Raw genomic sequence first — 20,923 nt, 5'->3', positions numbered from 1 at the left:
AATATGTCGTGGCATACGCAAGCCGTACGCTTACCAGAGCCGAGACCAATTACTCAGTCACGGAAAAAGAGTGCCTGGCGATCATATGGGCCCTTACAAAGTTTCGACCTTATTTGTATGGTCGCCCATTTGATGTCGTCACCGACCATCATGCACTATGCTGGCTGTCGTCATTGAAGGATCCCTCAGGCCGTCTCGCCCGCTGGGCACTTCGCCTGCAGGACTACGACATCCGCGTGCTGTACCCCAACGGACGCCAGCATGCTGACGCCGACGCCCTCTCGCGCTCTCCCTTGCCTGACGACAATGCCCCCTGCTCAGTATCTCACATAGCTGTTGCTTCAATCAGCGTTCACACCATCGCTACCGAACAGCGCAAGGATAAATGGATCACCTCGCTGATCGACTTGCTCACTGATCCGACGGCAACACCATCCACTCGCGCGTTGCGTCGTCAAGCTTCGCCGTTCGTGACGACCTCCTGCACCGACGCAATTATAACGCCGACGGCCGCCAGTGGCTACTAGTGATACCCCGCAGTCTGCGTTCTGAAATATGCGAGGCCTTCCACTCTGACCCGCAATGCGCGCACTCTGGGGTATCCAAAACTTACCACCGCATTCGACAACGATACTTCTGGCGTGGGATGTACCGCTATGTGCAGAAGTTCGTTCGCTCCTGCCTCGATTGCCAACGCCGAAAACCTGCAACGCACGTGTCGCCAGCAGGTCTACAACCATTACTTTGCCCTAACCGTCCGTTCGGGCGCGTGGGCATCGATTTGTATGGACCACTTCCTCTGACTTCGGCTGGTAACCGCTGGGCCATCGTCGCTGTTGACCATCTAACGCGATACGCCGAAACCGCCGCCCTCCCAGCGGCTACAGCGCGCGATGTTGCCTCCTTCCTACTACACCGATTCATACTGCGTCACGGTCCACCCCAAGAGCTTCTCAGCGATCGAGGCCGTGTCTTCTTATCGGAAGTCGTGGAAGCCATTCTGAAAGAGTGCCATGCTGTTCACCGCAAAACTACTGCTTACCACCCGCAGACGAATGGCCTAACCGAACGCTTTAACCGAACGCTCGGCGACATGCTGTCAATGTACGTCGCCGCCGATCACACCAATTGGGATGCCATTCTGCCCTTTGTCACCTACGCCTATAACACCGCCCCTCAGAGCACTACTGGTTTTTCACCGTTCTTCTTACTGTACGGAAGGCACCCGTCGCACACCATCGACACGATACTTACATACAAGCCGGATCCATCTGAGTGCGCGCCTATTTCTGACACAGCCAGGCTCGCTGAAGAGTGTCGCGAGCTTGCCAAGACATTTACGACGCAGGAACAAGAGCTGCAGAAGAGCATTCGCGATGGCACCACTACTTCTGAACCCACGTTCCTCCCTGGAGCGCTCGTGTGGCTCCCGGTCCCTACCGCTGCAAATGGCCTTTCTTCAAAACTGCTGCCGAAATACGAAGGCCCATACCGGGTCGTCGAGCGCACATCCCCGGTCAACTACTTGATCGAACCCATCGAACCAGCTTCGGACATGCGCCGTCGAGGGCGCGACATTGTCAACGTGGAGCGCCTCAAGGCCTACTATGACCCACTCATAGTGACGAGCTGTTAGGTCGCCGGACGGCTCCCTTTTCGTACCCGGGGTAATTGTAGAGAAGCCTTGGGACATGGTAATGGGTTACCCTCTCCAGCGCCTTCTAGTGGGTCGTCCTGTTTGGTTGCTTGAAAAGAACGCCGCTCGCGCAGGGAGTTCGTGCCTTGCCGTGACTGTCGCCATTACTCATTGTCGTTCAGTGCTGTCTATTAAACACCCTAACACTTTGTATATTTTTTGTGTATTACTTTCTACTGTGGTTATTTTTTTTTCTGCCACCCCGTGGCTGAGGTTCGCGCGTAGACTGAGCACGTGCACGCACAAGTGCCTTGAAGTGTAGCGTGTTCATTGATTTTGTGGTTCCTTTTGACTTAGGGTAGTGTATTTAGTACGCCGTGATTATTTGTGACAGTTTTCTAATACGTGGGTATCAGTGAACAGATCTAGCGATGGTCAAAAAGACCGTAAAATGTTCAGGGTGCGGGGTAGGTTGGAAGATGGAAGTTTGTGCGGACGAGAAGGCAGAAGAAGCTGACGCCAAGTGCAGACGATGCGAATTCGAGGAGAAAATGGAGAACATGATGGCTGTCCAGAGTGGGCTCATGGCGAAAATCGCAGAGCTGGAGAACGCATTGGCGACAGAGAGAGAAAAGACGAAGGCCATGGGAGAAAAGCTCCGGTCAGCCGAGGAGGGCTTATCGAAGATCGTCAAAGGGAACAGAGAAGACGCAGGTAACAATGATTGTTCGCGGGCCAGTTGGTACATCTTGAACATAAAACAGCGCGCTTAGACAGGCTTCCTGTAACTTTCCGTCCTGTCTAAGCGCGCTGTTTTATGTTCAAGACGCAGGTGACGGTGGAAGGATTAGGGCGACGACCCGCCGTGCGGGAGAGGCGGAGGGAACAGCAGGCATGGCAAATGCAGGTGCAGTGGTCACAGGGCCCACCTTCTGAGAAGTAGTTTTGAGGGAGGGAGGGAACAAAGCCGCAGACGTGACTCACGCTAGTCACCCAGACAGCAGCCAGATGCAGGATACAGAAGGAATGTCTGAGCGGGTCATTATTGCCGGTGACTCAAATTTAGCCCGATGCGCAGAGGCAATCAAAGAAAGGGTGAAAGGAGATAAGAGAGTCTCGATAGGAACATTCCCAGGACATACGCTGGGGACAGTCATGAGGCAAACGAGTGAAAAACTCGCAGCTAAAGCTCACAGACGTAACCTCGTGGTAATTGCGGCAGGGCTAAATGACGTGTTGAATGAAGAATCGTCAGGACTAGCGACGACCTTGGTGAAAGGGGTCGATAACATGCGCACCGTGTCCCCCCAGGTGCAAATTGTAGTATGCACAATACCGGAAGTACCAGTGCGCAATATCAACTTGCAAAGAGCGGTTGTCGATGCAAACAAAGAGGTATGGCGAATTAGTCGAGAGAAGGGTTTCGAGGTAGTGGATATAAACAGGGAGGTGCACAGGTGGGGCGGTTTCCAAAGACACAGAATTCACTTCGATAAGAGGCTTGGTCATGAGGTGGGCTGGCGACTGGCAGGACGCGCAGTAGCTTTTTTGGGGGGCACGCGGGCCCTTCAGAGTCCGGGGTAGCTAGTAACAGGGAAAACAACCAGGACTCTTTGACAGGTAGTATTGGGGAAAACCAGAAAAAAGGTAAAAGAAAAAGGGATAAGGCGCGTGTTGCAATTAGTTACATAAACATGCAGGGTGGCAGAAAAAAGGCAAAATGGTTAGAGATTGAGGAGCAGTTAAACAAAGAACATATAGACGTTTATGCGGTTACAGAAACACACCTTAGAGACTTGGAAGAGCCACCACATATTTGAAAATTATGTTTGGGAAGGGTGCAACAGGATCATATCAGAAAGGAAAGGTGGGGGTGTAGGAATGCTAATTCACCGCGGCGCCAAATGGGTTAGAGTGAAACAGACGTGTTCAGAGCACCTCTGGGTTTTGGGCACAGTAGGTGGAAAGAAAACGTGGCTAGGGGTTGCCTACTTGTGGACGGGAAATAACTGCAGAGAAAAGAATCAGGAGATAGTGGATTGCATGAGTGAGGATATTAAGGAATTTGGTAATGGGGCCAAAATCATCCTTCTAGGGGACATGAATGCCCACATACACGACCTTGACGTATATTCAGACACCAATGGGAAGTTATTACTAGATCTCTGCGAGCAACATAGTCTGGAGATAGTTAACACGGGGCCTAAATGTGACGGCCAGATCACGTGGGAAGTCGGAAACAAACAGTCAAGTATTGATTATTGTCTCATGTCTGAAGGAATTTATCACAAACTGAGAGAAATGAGAATAGACGAGGAAGGGATTAAAAGCTTGGGTAGTGATCATAAACGAATAACATTACAAATGGGACATAAAACTGGAAATGAGAGCATAGAATCAAAGTCTGGCACCTCGTATTTAAATGACATCATCATCATCATCATCTTCATCATCAGCCTGTCTACGCCCACTGCAGGGCAAAGGCCTCTCCCATGTTCCGCCAATCAACTCGGTCCTGTGCTTTCTGCTGCCACGTTACACCTGCAAACTTCTTAATCTCATCTACCCACCTAATTTTTTGTCTCCCCCTCACGCGTTTGCCATCTCTTGGAATCCAGTCAGTTACCCTTAATGACCACCGGTTATCCTGCCGACGTGCTACGTGGCCGGCCCATATCCATTTCTTCTTCTATTTAAATGACAAACAAATAATAAATATAGCCACAAGAGTCGAGGAAGAAGTAGGCAAAATACCAGGCAAGAAGTGGGAGTACAGTGAGCTATTAGATCTAATGACGAAAGAGATAGGGAGAGAGAAGAAAACTATTTGCTGGAAAGGAAAGAGGAAGCCAAAAAGTTGGTGGAACAAGGAAATCCGGGAAGCGATCGAGAAGTGGCGTGAAGCATCACGGAATCATAGAAGGGCAAAAAAGGACAAGCGACCGCAGGACGAAGTCAACGAAATATGGGAAATATATCTAGAGAAAAAATCCATTGTACAGAAATTGGTCGAGACAAAAATTAAAGGTGAAAGTGAACGCTGGGTGACAGAGATTCACGAAAAAAAGGAGGCCGCACCTAGGATATTTTGGAGCCACATAAAGGCGCTAGGTAGGAAGTCTGTCACAACGCAACAACATATTCTCGATGAAGGAGGAAATCAAATGGAAGGGTACGAAGCGCTAGGTTACATTCGAAAGGTAACAGCCGATTCGTTTAAAAAGAGCGTCCAGGGGGATTTCCCCGGTGAGTAAAAGTGTGGCGGAGAGAGCAACCGAGGAAGAGCTAGTGCTGGAGAATTTCAATTGGAAAAAGGCTGAAGGAAAAATTCCAAAGCGCACGGCCGCGGGTTTAGATGGGATTCCCGTTAGCCTCATTAACGAACTAGGAAATAGCACTAAAGAAGCACTGCTGAAAGCTGTAGAAAAATGCTTAAAGGACAGGCAAATACTGGATAGTTGGCGAAAAGGTAGAATGAACTTAATCTATAAAGGCAAGGGAGAAAAGAATAACATTCGCTCGTATAGACCACTAACCATTACATCGGTACTATACAGGTTGGCGATGCAAGCAGTAAAAATGAAAATAGAAAAGTGGGCAGAACACAACGATATTTTGGGACAACTCCAGAATGGATTTCGAGTCGACAGGCGGTTAGATAATAACCTGTTTGTTCTCACTCAGTGTATAGAAATATCTAAAATAGAAAATAGGCCCTTGTACATGGCTTTTCTAGGCATCACTGGGGCGTACGACAACGTTAATCAGGAAATTTTGTGGGATATATTGAAAGGAATGGGCATAGGCGACGACTGTATACAGCTTTTGAGGGAGATATACCGAGAAAATACAGTTTGCATGGAATGGGAAGGAATGAGTAGCAAAGAGAACGTTGAGATTAGCAAGGGGCTGAGACAGGGATGTCCTTTGTCCCCGCTGTTATTCATTCTGTACATGGTGAATATGGAAAAAGCGCTAGAAGGTAGCAACTTTGGTTTTAATCTGTCACACAAACAGGGCGGCGTGATGATTGAGCAGAAGCTTCCAGGATTATTTTATGCTGACGATATTGTCTTATTTGATGACAGTCGAGAGGATATACAGCAGCTGGCGGATATATGCGGAAGGGAAGGGGAAGCTCTAGGACTAGGATTTAGTGTAACAAAATGTGGATTGATGGTATTCAATGACCCTTGTGGTCAGGCGGTGTTAATACAGGGCCAAGAAATACCGAGGGTGAGCGAATACAAGTACCTCGGAGTATGGATAAATGGTGGTGACAGGTACATGGAGGTACAGGAAAAAGCCTCAGCAGCAAAAGGAAAGAGGAATGCTGCAATAATGAAGCACAGAGCATTGTGGGGATACAATAGGTACAAGATGCTTCGAGGTCTGTGGAAAGGTGTAATGGTTCCGGGGCTTACTTTTGGGAACTCAGTGGTGTGCATGAGGGCAGAGGTGCAATCGGGAATGGATATAAATCAAAAAACTGTGGGACGCCTCGCGTTGGGTGCTCACGGGAAGACGACAAATGAGGCTGCAAAGGGCGATATGGGATGGGCAGGTTTTGAGGCGAGGGAGGCTCAGAGCAAAATAAGCTTCGAAGAAATGCTAAGGAATATGAAGGAGAGTAGATGGGCAGAGAAGGTGTTCCATTACTTATATAGGAAGAGCGTGGACACACAGTGGAGAAAAAGAACTAGGAGGCTCACTAGTAAATATACGGCTGGTAGTGTAAGCAGTATGTCAACAAAGAGCGTTAAGCGAAAAGCCAGAGAGGCGGAGAGGATTTACTGGATGGCAGCTATGGAGAAAAAACCGGCTTTGAGTAACTACCGAAAGGGCAAAAATGAAATAAGGAGGGAGGCATTCTACGACAATTCAATGGGAAGCGCTTTACTGTTTGAAGCGAGATCGGGTTGCCTTAGAACGGGTAGTTATAAAGCGAGATTCAGTAAAGAAGAAGAACAATGCACGTGCTGCGGGGAAGATCAGGAAACGGCGGAGCATGTTCTGATTGAATGTGGAGACATCCACCCAGGTGTACGTTTGGGCACGAACCTACATGTCGCCTTGGGTTTTAGAGACAATGGAAAGCTGAACACACCCGCGATTGAAATAAGTAAGAGACGGTTAGAGTATTGGTGGCAGAAAACTAGAGAGAAAGGACAAAAATAAATATTGGAAAAAAAATAAGGACATTCTGCCGTAAAGGGCAGAGAACGGAGCTGAAAACTTAAGTATTGTTTTCTGGAGTAAAATAGTTTTAATTGAAGTAAAGACACTAGGCCAACGCTAAGAAAAAGAAGAGTAAGGGTTTGTTTGTTTTTTGTCGAGCCTGGTGGCACACTTGTCACCGCCCCGTTATAAAGGGGACGCTCATAGCATCCACCCATCCATCCATCCATCCGCACACACCACGCTCGGCGCATGCGCTAGTTAGGTGACTGCTCGAGGGCCGCGCCTCTCGTTTGGCGCGCTTCCTTTCTCATTAACTGCATAAAAAAAATGCCCCCACCTCCCCGAAGGGAATCGTGAGGAAATGCGAATGCATTTCTTGCGCCGAGAGTACACGGCGTAGTAATTTTAATGGCGTAAAGCTGGACACATCGACGCGCTCAAGTGTCTCCCTTTTGGGCACCTCTTTCAACGCACGCTTCCTACGTGCGTTCGTAATCACCTCAAGGATGTTGCCACCGCCTTTAATGCAGCACAAACGCGTTTAGAACGCGCTGTTTTCAGGCTGTGCCAAGGCAGCACAAACGCTACAAACGCGTTTTAAACGCACTGCATTGAGGCGGTGGCGCTGGGAGGAGAGAGAGCGAACGGCGAGAGAAGGAGCGGCTAAGCACTGCACCTACCCTCTCCTACACTCTCTCCACACACGGGAGCTCTAAGGCCTGAAGGCTGCCACCGTGACGTCACGAAGCGACGGCTTGCTCGCCACCGAGCAGTGAAGACTTGCGTAGTGATGTCTGCTGTGCGCTTGTCTTGGCCTTTTCTTTCGTCAGTGTTCCTGTTTGGTGCTTATAGAATTCCCTCCTCAGGAGTAAAGGAATTTCGTGCAAATATTTACGGTCAAATGAGCCTCACAAATTTTGACATATTTCTTGCTTTTGTGAATAAATACAAGACGTGCGTTTGCTCTGAGGAGTATCAAGCACTTAAACAGAGTTTTGCTGAGCTTATGCCCTGTATTTCACCTCGGTAGTAAACAGAAATAGATATATCAAATGTCCAGGAACTTCGCTTAATTTTTCCATCGGTTCTTGGTTATACATCCGGCTGGTAGCACAAACTTGCGACTGATTGATACATCGACCACAAAAGAGCCCGAACACGTAGTCACACCTCGAAGAAAATTATCTTCGCGTCAGGGAAGTTCGAGTACAAAAAAAAAAAAAAAGAAGTAAGGTGGCAAATTGGGCTAGTTGGAACGTACTCGCCATGTTCAGCGCAAAACAGGAACACTTCCTTGTGTTTTCGGGTTCCTGTTTTGCGCTGAACATGGCGAGAAAAAAAAAGAAGATTCATAGGAACAAGCTACCCTTCGACCTTAAGTAAAACTGCAAGGTTAACTGTTCGTGCGAAAATACGTAGGCTCCATACATTTGCCTTCTCGAATTGCGCTTGCCAGTGATAGGGAAACTTATGGGCAGGTAATAAATAAAAGAGGAAATCACACCAGGTCGCAAGCGTGCTTTATAAGCGAGAACGGGAGACTAATGGCATTTTGTCTGAACAACTTCATTTACAGCGGGGCCAAAGGCACTTCGAGAGCTATTTTCAGCTGAGCGTTTCCAGCTTTCCCTTCTTTGATTTCGATTCAGCTTCTAAAACCATTTCTTGCGGCTAAAGACTTATATGAGAGGATTCGTGCTGCACTGCAGCTCTTGCTTCAGAACCAGCTGTCAAGCATGTCCATCGTCGCAGGTATAAAAATATGACGACTCGTCGTTGGTTAGGAGCTCCACGGTGAGGTCTGTAACCACTTGGTGCTGGTTCGAGAACTTTAAAGTACTTCTTGTTTTGACGATTGCTCCAGGACTGCATAATCATATGCGTGTCATGATGTGCGCGGTATGCTCATCTGGTGCGTTGTGTTTGTGGGTTTGTGCTGTGCCGTGCGCCGACGAAGACGACGATGAGATAAGAAAAGGCGGCATCGTGTCTTCTAAGTCAAGCCAAGCCATGGGAGAAGAGAGAAGTGGAAGAAGACGAGGGGAGCGTTCGAGAACGGCACGTTGGCAGCTCCCGGTCCTAGGCAGTCCGTGGTCCTGCCCTGAGCTTCCTTATCCAAGTCGTGTTCACCCTCAGCGGTTCCTTCAAGGGTGTCTACGTGCATCCTACTGCGGGGGTGCGGCCGAATCGGGCGGTGCTCTTAGACATTGCAACCTAATGTCTCTTTCGTCTCCCGGCCAGGCATATTCTGCCTGGTCGGCTTCCCTTGCTAACAATGACTTGCCAATCGATCTTTTTTTGCGCAGTGGTCTGAACAGCGTTCCTGTGGCCCTGGTTCCAACCAATGGGGAATCCATTCGCATGAAAAACCCGAGAATAATTCAGGAAGAGCTCCGGAAAATAACTGATCATTTCCAACTGATCACCGAGGTGCGTCAGTTTGGACGTGGTGGCATTCTGTGCTGCTCGCCGGACCAGGCCTGCATCACAGATCTTCTGAAATGCACAACGTTTGCCTCTCATCCGGTGAGCTGTTTCGTGCCGGCCCATTTGGCCTGTGTGAAGGGTCTAGTTCGTGGCGTGGACTCGAGCCTTACACCACTAGAGATACTAGAAATGTTTGCCGTAGCAGGAGCAGTGTCCGTATTCCGGTGCTCGCGTAACGTTGAGAACAAGAAGGTCCCTACAGAGTCGGTGATCGTGACATTTGCCGGCACGACTCGTCCGACCGAAATTAAAGCATGGCCTTTGATTTATCGTGTTGAAGTGCTATCCCCTCGCCCACTTCAGTGTAGAAAATGCTGGAGGTACGGACATACCTTAAAGGGATGCAGATCGGAGGTGAGGTGCCGTACATGCGCTGAACAACACAATACTAATGATTGCTCAACCCAAGAAGTGAGATGTTGTTTATGTAGTGGACTTCACGCAGCTGATGATGAAGGTTGCCCTATGAGGACACAGGAGTTGCAACTCCTCGAGATAATTGAACAGAAACGATGCTCCCGGCGTGAGGCCCGATCTGTTCTTTCAGAGCGCTCACGTGGCTATGCCACCGCTGCCAACCGGGCCAATCAGACGCTCGACCCGTCGCTGACGGATATAATAGCATCAACGGTGGAAAGATCGATGACGAAGTTGATGGAAACTTTATTTGTGAGCCTAACCGAATCATTGGCACAAGTAGTGAATACTCAATTGACACAAATCTTGCAGGGCGGTAATCGATATGCTGACAATCCTTTACTACCTTCTCCAGGAGAGATTACTGAGGTTTCATCTGAACCAGGCCCTTCGAAACCAAAGCCAAGCACGTCGAACACAGGCCGTAAACTAATTGTACCTACTGAACACGAGGTAGATTGGAGCTCTGACTCCGGATCCCATGATTCGATGTCGGAAAAAATGGACCTTGATTCAAGAAAAATGAAAAGACGTGCTTCCCCTGAAGCACAAGGGTCTTCACAGAACTCCAAAGCAAAGAGTAAGAAGTACCAGAAGGAAACCTCATCAAAAAAGGATTTCTTGAAGGATAGCATTTTGGAGAAAGCAGTGAGTGCTGCTGGTATTTTACCAAAATAGGCAGTCTAAAAGTATTACAGTGGAATTGCCGTTCTATTTTTTCAGCAACTACCGACTTATTCCATCTTTGTGATCATTATTCCCCCGATGTTATTGCTTTACAAGAAACTTGGCTTTCAGAGGAAAAGTGCTTTAAAATTAAAAATTACCGCACATTTAGATTAGACCGGCCTTCTCGCGGTGGCGGTTTGGCAATTTTTATATCCTCCAAAATTGCTCATAGAGCGAAAATTACATATCAGTTAATGACTTCAGATAGCGAGGTTCTAGCATTAGACATTACTATTCCGGGATACCTCCCATTTTCGTTAATTAATTCATATTTTCCAGCGGGTGTTCAAAATTCTGCCGTTCTAGATACCGTAGTTTCAAATTGCCGCAAAGATATTATATTAGTGGGGGACTTCAATTCTCACCATATTTCGTGGGGTTTTAAAACTGACTTGAATGGGAAGCGTCTGTCGGATTGGGCTAATAAGAATAACTTGATGTGTATCAACACCAGAACTCCCACGTTTGTGTATAATCAGTCTTATTCTGTGCTTGACCTGACTTTTTCTAGTGTTAATTTGTCCATCTCAACATGGTCTGCTATTAATTCTGGCACAAGTAGCGACCATATGCCTATATTTTTTGAGATGGTATGCCCAGTAACTTCCATGATTCGACCATCGGTTACGCATGTAAATTTCAGTACATTTGGAAAATTACTACGAGCGGCTATATCTAACCGAGCAGATGATAGGGAACCAGACGCTATCAGATTAAGTGACATCCTAAAAGAATCGTTGAATAAGTCCAAATTCACTATACACAGCTCCAAAAGCGCTTCGACCAACCCTTGGTGGAATGCGGACTGTTCGCGGGCGTATAGACTAAGAAAAGCTGCATGGAAAAAATTACTTTTCAACCAGTGCCCTCGCAACTGGAGTGACTATAAGTATGCCGCCGCGAGTTTTAAAAGAACCGTTGCCATTGCGAAGGACAAATTTGACAGTGAACGTTCTGAGTTTCTCTCAAAGACAGCAAACAGAAAAGCACTATTTCGCTTTCTGAGAACCAAGAAAGTTCTTCCAGTACTGAAAACCGTAGAATCTGTAGTATCAACACCAAGTGAACTGAAGTCCTTTCTCGAAGACATCGCTCAGGGCCTAGAGAGTCGCTTTACGACTGTTCTCTTATACCAACCCCAGACCCCTAAGAGGGGTGAGGATTTTGAGGAGGTCACAGCTGCTGAGCTAGTAAATGTGGTAAGAACGCTGCCTAATTCCGCTCCAGGTCCTGATGGTATCACGACGTCGGTAATAAAAGCAGTACATAAGATATACCCCCTTGGCCTACTCGAAATTGTGAATCACTCAATTAGAAATTCTTGGATCCCAGCTGATTGGAGAGTTGCAAAAGTTATTCCGTTATTAAAAAAGCAAGGCGCGGGGTTTACCTTAGATAATATCAGGCCTATAGCACTCACATCAAATCTAGTAAAACTCGTCGAGAGAATTTTACATAGCCGGGTACATCGCTGGATGTCAGAAAAAATGACACTGAGCCCATGTCAAATTGGTTTCAGGCGTGGTTGTTCCATTTGGTGTGCACATGTTGATCTAGAAAGTAGAATACAGCTTGCTCGATATCAGAAACAATATTCAGCTTTAGTAACCTTAGATATCACCAAAGCCTATGACAGTGTGGAGCATGTGAAACTGATAAATTCGCTTCAGAACTTAGGACTGCCAGAATACTTTGTGGCATGGGTCTATGCTTTCTTGAGGGATAGAGAATTTTATTGCTCGCAATCTGGTGTCAGTTCTTCAAAATATAAGCAAACGAGAGGCCTCCCGCAGGGTTCAGTGTTATCACCCGTATTATTTAATATTCTGCTATGTTCTATTCCCATACAGCAGAACGTGCAGGTGTATGTGTATGCCGATGATATCGCATTTTTCGCTACGTCAGCAGACATTCACACTCTTTACCAAACCCTGCAGAAATATATGAATAGCCTGGAAACGTGGCTAGAGGGTATTAATTTATCGCTAAATATTAATAAAAGTGCAATTGTTGTTTTCGCACAAAATGTACCAGTGCAAATTTCATTACTTTACCGACAAGCCGTGATACCTCAGGTCGAGTCAATTAGGTATTTAGGAGTAACCTATACCGACAAACTTGACTGGAGACCCCATATAGAAAACATGGCTACTAAGGGAGCACGCGCAGTAGGGATGCTGCGTAGGCTCAGCAATAAACGTGCCGGTTTGCGCAGAGACGTGCTCGTCATGATTTATTGCATGTACATTCGACCAATTCTAGAATTCGGCTGCGTTTTGTTTTCTGGCTCTCCGGCTTATAAAGTTCGACCATTGGTTTTGTTAGAACGTGAATCATTACGATTATGTCTGGGGCTACCAAAATTTGTTGCAAACAATATTCTATACGAAGAATCACGCCTGCCGTCTCTTATCAAAAGATTTCATATTTTAACAGTACGTACATTCCTAAAAATCTATGCTTCTCCACAGAGGAGGTCACAGTATGTCTTCATTAACCAGCAAGCCTCATTTTTTAACCACCAATGGTCTAGATTACGTTGCCCCCAGGTCATTTTTACACAGAGACTTTTGGACCCATTAAAAGTTCACCTCTGGGAAGTACAGATACTCAGCACTGTAGAAACAATTAGGATTGAATTTGATGATATATATCCCAAGAACGCGAAAAATTTACCATATAAATATCTAAATTGCATTTTGGAAGATCATCTGGCCACTTTAGAAACTAATACTGTGATAGCGACTGATGCGTCCGTTTGTGAAGAGAAGGCAGGTGTGGGAATTGTATCATTCTCTCTAGACTGGTCATTCTCGATTCGGTTACCGGACTTCACCCCTATTTACCAGGCTGAATTGCTGGCAATAGTCCTAGCATTGAGTAAATTGCCCCAGTGTCTATCAGCAGTGGTTGTACTAACAGACTGCCTCTCTGTCTGTTCTGCGTTAAGTGCACCTAATTTATCGAGTACCATACAGACGTTCTATTCGATGATTCCCAGGCATGTACGGCTGGTTCGATTAGTGTGGGTACCAGGCCATAGAGGGCTAGCACTCAATGAATATGCGGATGCACTGGCAATATCATCCCATGATGGCCCTATTTTGTCTGTATTGCCCACGTCAGCGTATGTCACAGCAGCGAGATTTGAAAAGCGTACCACGGCCAATAACTTCGATAAATCTCCTTTGTTTTCATCAGATTTCCCACAGCTAAAGTTTCCTTGGAAGAGCAGATGGTGTTCATCTAGGAAGGAAGAAATACAAATTACAAGGCTACGCTGTCGAGTCCCACCACTGAACTTTTACCTTCACAGGTCGGGTCTGGCTCAGTCACCGTTATGCCTCCACTGTAATGAGAGGGAATCTCTGGAGCACTTCTTTTTGACGTGCCGAAGATTTAAAACACAAAGAAAAAGACTACTAGAAGAACCCCTGCGGAAGTTGGGCTTGAATTTGTCACTTCCGGTGATTCTTTCATTTGGGGCAACCATATTTGGTTTTAGCCACAGGAGCGTTTTCAACGCTGTCTCTAATTTTTTACGAGAATCCAAAAGAATTGAATGTTGAGTGTAGCCTCAGTTGTCTTATATGCAACTGTATATATATATATTTTTTTATTGTTCTTGTTGTTGTTTCTATATAGGCGTTTTTTTTTTCTTTTTTCTCTTCTTTAAATCTTGCGAGTTTATATGTAAAGGCTAAACATTTCATTTCAGCTTTTTCCTTCACGAAGTGAATTAGTTTCCTAAGCAAAGCACCGTCCGCTTCATGGCCTATCCCCCGCAGTGGGTTGAGCCAAAGTACTGAGGAACCAACCAACCAACCAACCAACCAACCGAACGAAGCAGTCGGAGGGTGAAGCGCTCGTCGGGTCCTGGTCCCGAGGCCTACCCCTGTGCCTGGTGACCGATCGAGCCTGGCTCCCGTCTACCAGGCGCTCCAGCAGCTGGCGCCGGTCCGTTGTTCTCGGACCCGGGCGTACTCCAGACCTGGGCCTACTACTGGCTGTCCGGGACGTCTTTGCCACATCGGCTTTGCCGCACGCTCCGCTCCGACCATGCCTGTGTCATCGCTGCTGTCGGCGTAAGATGCAGCACAACTCATCGACTGATCCGCCCTCGACCGTCACACGGTGAAGTGATCACACAAATCTTGTGTAGTGCAGTGGGGGACTACGCTGAGGGTCAGACCTTGAGTCCTGCAAGAACGTGTGTCGTGCTAGTAGCTATAGGGCAGTTCTTCGCTGTTGCATTGTAACGCGCCAAGCTTCATCATCATTTTGTGGCATTAAAGCCTTATAACGTCAAGCTGCAAATGTCTTCGTCCTTCTCGGCAACAATTCTTTAAGTTGCCGTGATTACCCGAACCTTATCCCTCACAATTGGCGTCCGCGAGGCAGGACGAAGCCGTTTGCACTGAGTTAAAACCTTTGTAGTGAAGATGAGTGAGCAAGAGCTTATAACGCTAGCGGAACGCATGGGGCTTCAAGGAGCCGAGCTAAAGACGTGGGTAGATGCGCGGTTAGAGCGGGCTCATGAGGAATCTGTGCAAGCGCGTCAAGAGCGTTCCGCGGAAAGGCAGGCGGCGAAGGAACGTTTGGAGATAGAAGAGAGAACTCTTCAACTGCGAATTAGACTAGCTGAGGTCGAAGGTAGCCGAGAACCTGAGAGAAGTCAAAGCCACCCGTGCTTGATCAATCCTCACAACCTGATTCCAGTGTTTGACGAGAGGCGTGACGATCTCGATGCGTATCTCAAGAGGTTCGAACGCGTAGCTGTTGGTCAAGAGTGGCCTGAGGAGAAGTGGGCTACAGCGCTTAGTTTATGCCTCAGTGGGGAAGCGTTGAAAGTCTTCGGTCGTCTGTCGCCGGAAGACTCGATGGATTACCAGAGTACGAAAATGGCCTTGCTCCAGAGGTTTCGTTTCACAGCCGAAGGCTATCGCGAAAAGTTTCGGCAAAGCAAGCCGGAAGACGGCGAAACTGGTAAACAGTACGCCACGAGATTACAGAGCTTCTTCGATAGATGGCTGGAAATGTCGAAAACGGACAAGGACTTTGCATCCGTGCGCAACCTTATTGTAGCTGAGCAATTCCTGAATAACTGTCACGATCGCCTGGCACTTTTCCTAAGGGAGAAGAAATGCAAGACCGTAGAAGAGATGGCAGAAGCGGCTGATACCTTCTTGGAGGCCCAGCGGCAAACAAACTTGTTGGTCTTTCGTAACAAGTCCGGAAACATTACCAAGGAGCAAGATGAATGTACATATACCCAGCCTCCTCTTAGATGTTTCGTCTGTGATCGACCTGGGCACAGAGCATCTGATTGCCGCACGAAACCCCAACGAGTCTTCTGTGGGCACTGTCGAAAACCAGGCCATGATGCAAGAGCATGCCCAAACAACGGTGGGTCAAAGACGACGACATCTTGCATCGTGTCTACCGAGCAGAAGTCGGAGCTACCGGGATGCGCCAATGATTCGTCACAAGATGATTACGTTGCCAGTGCGCTCACAGAACTCACCGCAACAGCAACGCGAAACTCGCCGGTGTTACAGGGAGAAGTGTTTGGACATACTGTATCTGTCTTGAGGGATACTGGAAGCAACACCTTGGTCGTGCGCCGTTCTCTTGTTCCCGATGATGCGCTGACGGGTACTACCGCCACGATTTTATTGGCTGATGGTAGTTGCATCGAGGTACCGGAAGCAGAAGTACGGATTCTATCGCCCTATTTCAGCGGCAATGCGATAGTCAAATGCATGACGTCACCACTTTACGATGTCATCGTAGGAAATGTTGCCGGCGCCCGTGGCGCTAATGACCCTGACTCAACGTGGAAGGAGTCAGCGATCCAGAAGTCGGCGACTAATCAAACATTGAAGTCTGAAAAGAAACCCGAGGATGGATACGGGACAAATAGCACCACCATGGTTGGTGTTTCAAGCAAAGGACATCGCCGGAAGCTGACGACTGCTAAGTTTAGAAGCGTACAGGTGACACAGGAGTCATTCCGCCAAAAACAAGAGGAAGACCGGTCGCTGGATGGTTGTAGGGCGAAAGTCGACACCATCATACGCGGCACAGGAGCCATATACCACTCATTTATGTTTGAGAAAGAAATCTTGTACCGCGTTTACCACTTGGCTCCTGGTAAATCATTTCAACAGGCGGTGGTTCCAAAGGCGTTGCGTGCCCAAGTGTTGAACTTGGCACATGAATCTCCGATATCTGGTCACCAGGGTATCAAGAAGACGAAGGACCGAGTTTTGGAGTCGTTTTATTGGCCCGGTATACAAGAGGAGGTCCGAAGATTCGTCAAATCATGCGACGTATGCCAAAGGATATGTCCCAAAGGCAAAGTCGGCAAAGCGCCTCTTGGACGAATGCCTTTGGTTGACACGCCCTTCGAACGTGTGGCCGTTGATATCATTGGACCATTGACGCCGATTTCAAAGAAGGGCTATCGATATATTCTTACCCTTGTGGATGTCGCCACTCGGTACCCGGATGCGGTGGCTTTGCCCGCAATTGATTCGGCAACAGTAGCAGATGGGCTACTGGAGATGTTTTCCCGAATAGGATTTCCGCGGGAGATCCTCTGTGACCAAGCATCCTGCTTCACGTCAGGCCTGATGGAGGAAGTGAATGCTTTGCTTGCTATTCGACATTTGAGCTCGACGCCTTACCACCCGATATGCAATGGCTTGGTCGAAAGGTTCAACGGCACCATGAAACAGGTGTTGCGCAAGTTGTGCCAAGAGAAGCCGAAGTCATGGGACCGACTTCTTGCGCCTCTGTTATTCGCCTATCGAGAAGTACCTCAGACCAGCATGGGCTTCTCACCTTTTGAACTGATATACGGCCGGCACGTCCGAGGACCCCTGGATATTCTTAAGGAACTCTGGACAGAAGACCTAGAAGAAGATATCAAGACTACCTACGGATATGTGCTTGATCTTAGAGAACGTCTTCAACACACCTTGAAGCTGGCTCAAGAGAATCCTCTCTCCCAAACTCAAAACACGCAGAAGTATTATGACCGAACCTCCAAGACACGACAACTCGAAGTTGGTGACCGGGTTCTTATATTACTCCCAACCAGGGAAAACAAGCTTCTCGTGCACTGGAAAGGGCCATTTCTGGTTACAGGAAAGAGAAACGACCACGACTATTGGTTGGACCTCGGACACGCCACGAAACTGTTTCACATAAACATGCTCAAGCGTTACGACGAACGTCAACCACAAGTCGTGACTCAGGCGTCTTCAGTCGTCGTGGTCCAAGAAGGAAAATGTGAATCACCCCTGCGTACATGTAATGTGAATGAGGGCAAAGGCAGTAAGACACTCGGTATCGAACAACAACTCCAACGTGCACGACGTTCAAGACACCTTCCGCCTGGAAGATATCATATAGGTTCAGGGAATGACACTGTGGTGGATATGTGTAGGTTGCAGATGCAGGCGCTAGCCATGTACAGACCTCGTATTGTTTGCAGACTTCAGTGGATAGATCTAGTGTCGCAGTTCAACCGTTTGCCTACATTTGTTTGTCATAGGTCTTGTCTCCCGCGCACTTTGGACAGTTTTTTTTTTTTTTGAAAAAAAAAACTTTCGAAAGGGGGGGCTTTTGTCATGATGTGCGCGGTATGCTCATCTGGTGCGTTGTGTTTGTGGGTTTGTGCTGTGCCGTGCGCCGACGAAGACGACGATGAGATAAGAAAAGGCGGCATCGTGTCTTCTAAGTCAAGCCAAGCCATGGGAGAAGAGAGAAGTGGAAGAAGACGAGGGGAGCGTTCGAGAACGGAAACCGAACGAAGCAGTCGGAGGGTGAAGCGCTCGTCGGGTCCTAGTCCCGAGGCCTACCCCTGTGCCTGGTGACCGATCGAGCCTGGCTCCCGTCTACCAGGCGCTCCAGCAGCTGGCGCCGGTCCGTTGTTCTCGGACCCGGGCGTACTCCAGACCTGGGCCTACTACTGGCTGTCCGGGACGTCTTTGCCACATCGGCTTTGCCGCACGCTCCGCTCCGACCATGCCTGTGTCATCGCTGCTGTCGGCGTAAGATGCAGCACAACTCATCGACTGATCCGCCCTCGACCGTCACACGGTGAAGTGATCACACAAATCTTGTGTAGTGCAGTGGGGGACTACGCTGAGGGTCAGACCTTGAGTCCTGCAAGAACGTGTGTCGTGCTAGTAGCTATAGGGCAGTTCTTCGCTGTTGCATTGTAACGCGCCAAGCTTCATCATCATTTTGTGGCATTAAAGCCTTATAACGTCAAGCTGCAAATGTCTTCGTCCTTCTCGGCAACAATTCTTTAAGTTGCCGTGATTACCCGAACCTTATCCCTCACAATGCGACAGCATTTACGACAAACAGCGCTAAAAGCAGGATACTTCCACGGTCCATTGCTCAGACGAGGTCAGTGCTTCTCTGCAACACAAACTGAAATTTCTTTATTCACTGTCGTTGCTTCTCTACATTTCTCACTCTTGAGTTTCTTCAAGGTGTCGTAGACAGCATACCCTGCCATATACACCAATACCGGGATAATGTCCGTCATGTTTTACAGCGTTTCCTCGGTGACAACTACGTTGCAGCAAGGCCGTGAACAGTTTGCTTCTCTCTGAAGGTCATGCCATTCCTCATCCTCGTCACTGGCGTTTCTAGAAGTGGCGACCGTCGTACTTCTAATCACGCTTGGAAGTATATGTAGAATATTCTGCAGGAAAACTCACCCTGAGGTTCTGTGAAGGAGTGAAGTTGTCACACGAAATCGCGCGCAGCCATTTTCAGCGCAGCTCCGCATCTTGGAAAATCGAAAAACGCACACCTTGCACTTCAAGTCGCAATAGCTACTGCACTGAAGGACACAGCACTTGTTCGGTTTGACGAATTCAATGCCCCACACACGCTGCAGCACGCACGACGTTCTCACAATTCGGGAAAAACGGCACACTGCACTGACAGAACCGACGTACCACGTGTGGCAGCAAGAAACAAACTGACGTGCCGGTGTGCCGCCGCACTACTCGCCCTCCGTCATTAAATACAGCGCGCTTTTGAGTTGAAAGTTATCTCGCTAGGTGCTGATATTGCATTTAAAAATAACTGTCATAGGGTTATTGCAGGTTTCTGCCGCCGATTGTATTAGTTTATTCAGAAAAATGGCACGACTTTCTTAATGATGACCAGTGACACGTGTTTCGAGTTGTATCCATCCGCGTGTGAGCGGGCCACCGGGAACGGGGGAAACCGGATTCCCGCTGCCGTCGCCGCCTCCACTTGGTGACGTCAGCACTTCGAATGCGGAGAGCGCTTCGGCCTGGAGCTCCGCCGAGCTCCCGCGATGCGAGCGCGCTCACACGCCAGAGCGCGCTCCTCCCCTCAACTCACTCTCCGCTACTCCGCCAACTCCGCCCGCACCACCTGCTCCGGTTGCAAGGGGCGAGGAGAAGCGCGCGCGCCCGCAGCTGTTGCTATGGGAGAGGGAGTGAGAGCGAAGAGGCGCGCGGACAACGCCGGATGCCTGACATAGCCCGACTAAGAAATGCATTCGCATTTAAAAAAAGAGATAGTGTATTCGTAGCACATGATTTTCAGTTCCTTTTGTTAGTACCTTATGATGTATAATACCTATCAAGGAGAAAGGAGATGATAAACAGAGGTAAAAATATAACAATACATTGGCTTAGATGCCGAAACTACGGAATAATGAATCGCGTTACTTATTGCATGCGGCTCCGAGAATCAGTTAGCGTCAAAATAAGTCAAGTCTCAAAGTTCATGACAACCGGAGAAAGGAGGCGTGAGCGTGGCCATTTATAGCGGATCCAAACGGAGTTCATCTATGTATTCCGCAACGAACGGCGCACGATGTGACGACCCGCCGTGTATGCCCGCATTCCGTCCAATATCGCAATGCCCACGAACTATAGGTGGCGCGCCGTGCTTTTTCAAGATGGCGCCAGGAGGAGGGTCAACCCGTTTGTTAGCATAGGAACAGATAGGACGTGCGGACGTACGGACCGTGCCACTTTCACAGGATGAAGTCATGAGCTGCGCTGAAATGGATATGAGACTAAAATACTTTCCCAAAACCATGGAAAGTGCTAAGTACTCGCCACCTAATTATTTGCTGCGAAGTGAAAGGTTATATTTCAGCTCCGTTACCGTGCATAACGATGCTTTGCGAAATCCTGTGCGTGCTACATAAACCTGTATGAACTAGAATTGACGTATGAGCTGAACGGCACTCCGAGGTAGTACGTACCGAGCCTGCCTGACGGATTTGCCGCAGTAGTAGGCCGCCAGCGAGTAGCGCCATCGCTGCTGCGCGTGATGATGGCTTGCAAACATAAAAGTGTTCTGTGATAAAGCCCCGTCGTCATTACTTGCGCAGTCGAAAACGCGGAGTTACGTCTTCAACGGAACACAAGCATTTACCATGCCATTCAGTAACACTTGTGT

At 48.2% G+C, this 20,923-nt stretch overlaps 1 protein-coding gene across 1 annotated transcript in view; it reads left to right on the top strand.

Moving 5' to 3' along the window:
- Window positions 1–20,923, top strand: part of LOC119381959 (uncharacterized) — a 45,429-nt gene that overhangs the window by 16,747 nt on the left and 7,759 nt on the right. Inside the window, exon 5 of the mRNA XM_049412949.1 lies at window positions 9,124–9,343. Within this exon, the coding sequence (XP_049268906.1) occupies window positions 9,124–9,343 (220 nt within the window). The remainder of the gene's footprint in view (window positions 1–9,123; window positions 9,344–20,923) is intronic.

The sequence above is a fragment of the Rhipicephalus sanguineus genome, chromosome 2 (genome assembly GCF_013339695.2).
Source record: "Rhipicephalus sanguineus isolate Rsan-2018 chromosome 2, BIME_Rsan_1.4, whole genome shotgun sequence".
In the NCBI taxonomy this organism is placed as follows: domain Eukaryota; kingdom Metazoa; phylum Arthropoda; class Arachnida; order Ixodida; family Ixodidae; genus Rhipicephalus; species Rhipicephalus sanguineus.
This window is presented reverse-complemented; position numbering and strand designations above follow the sequence as displayed.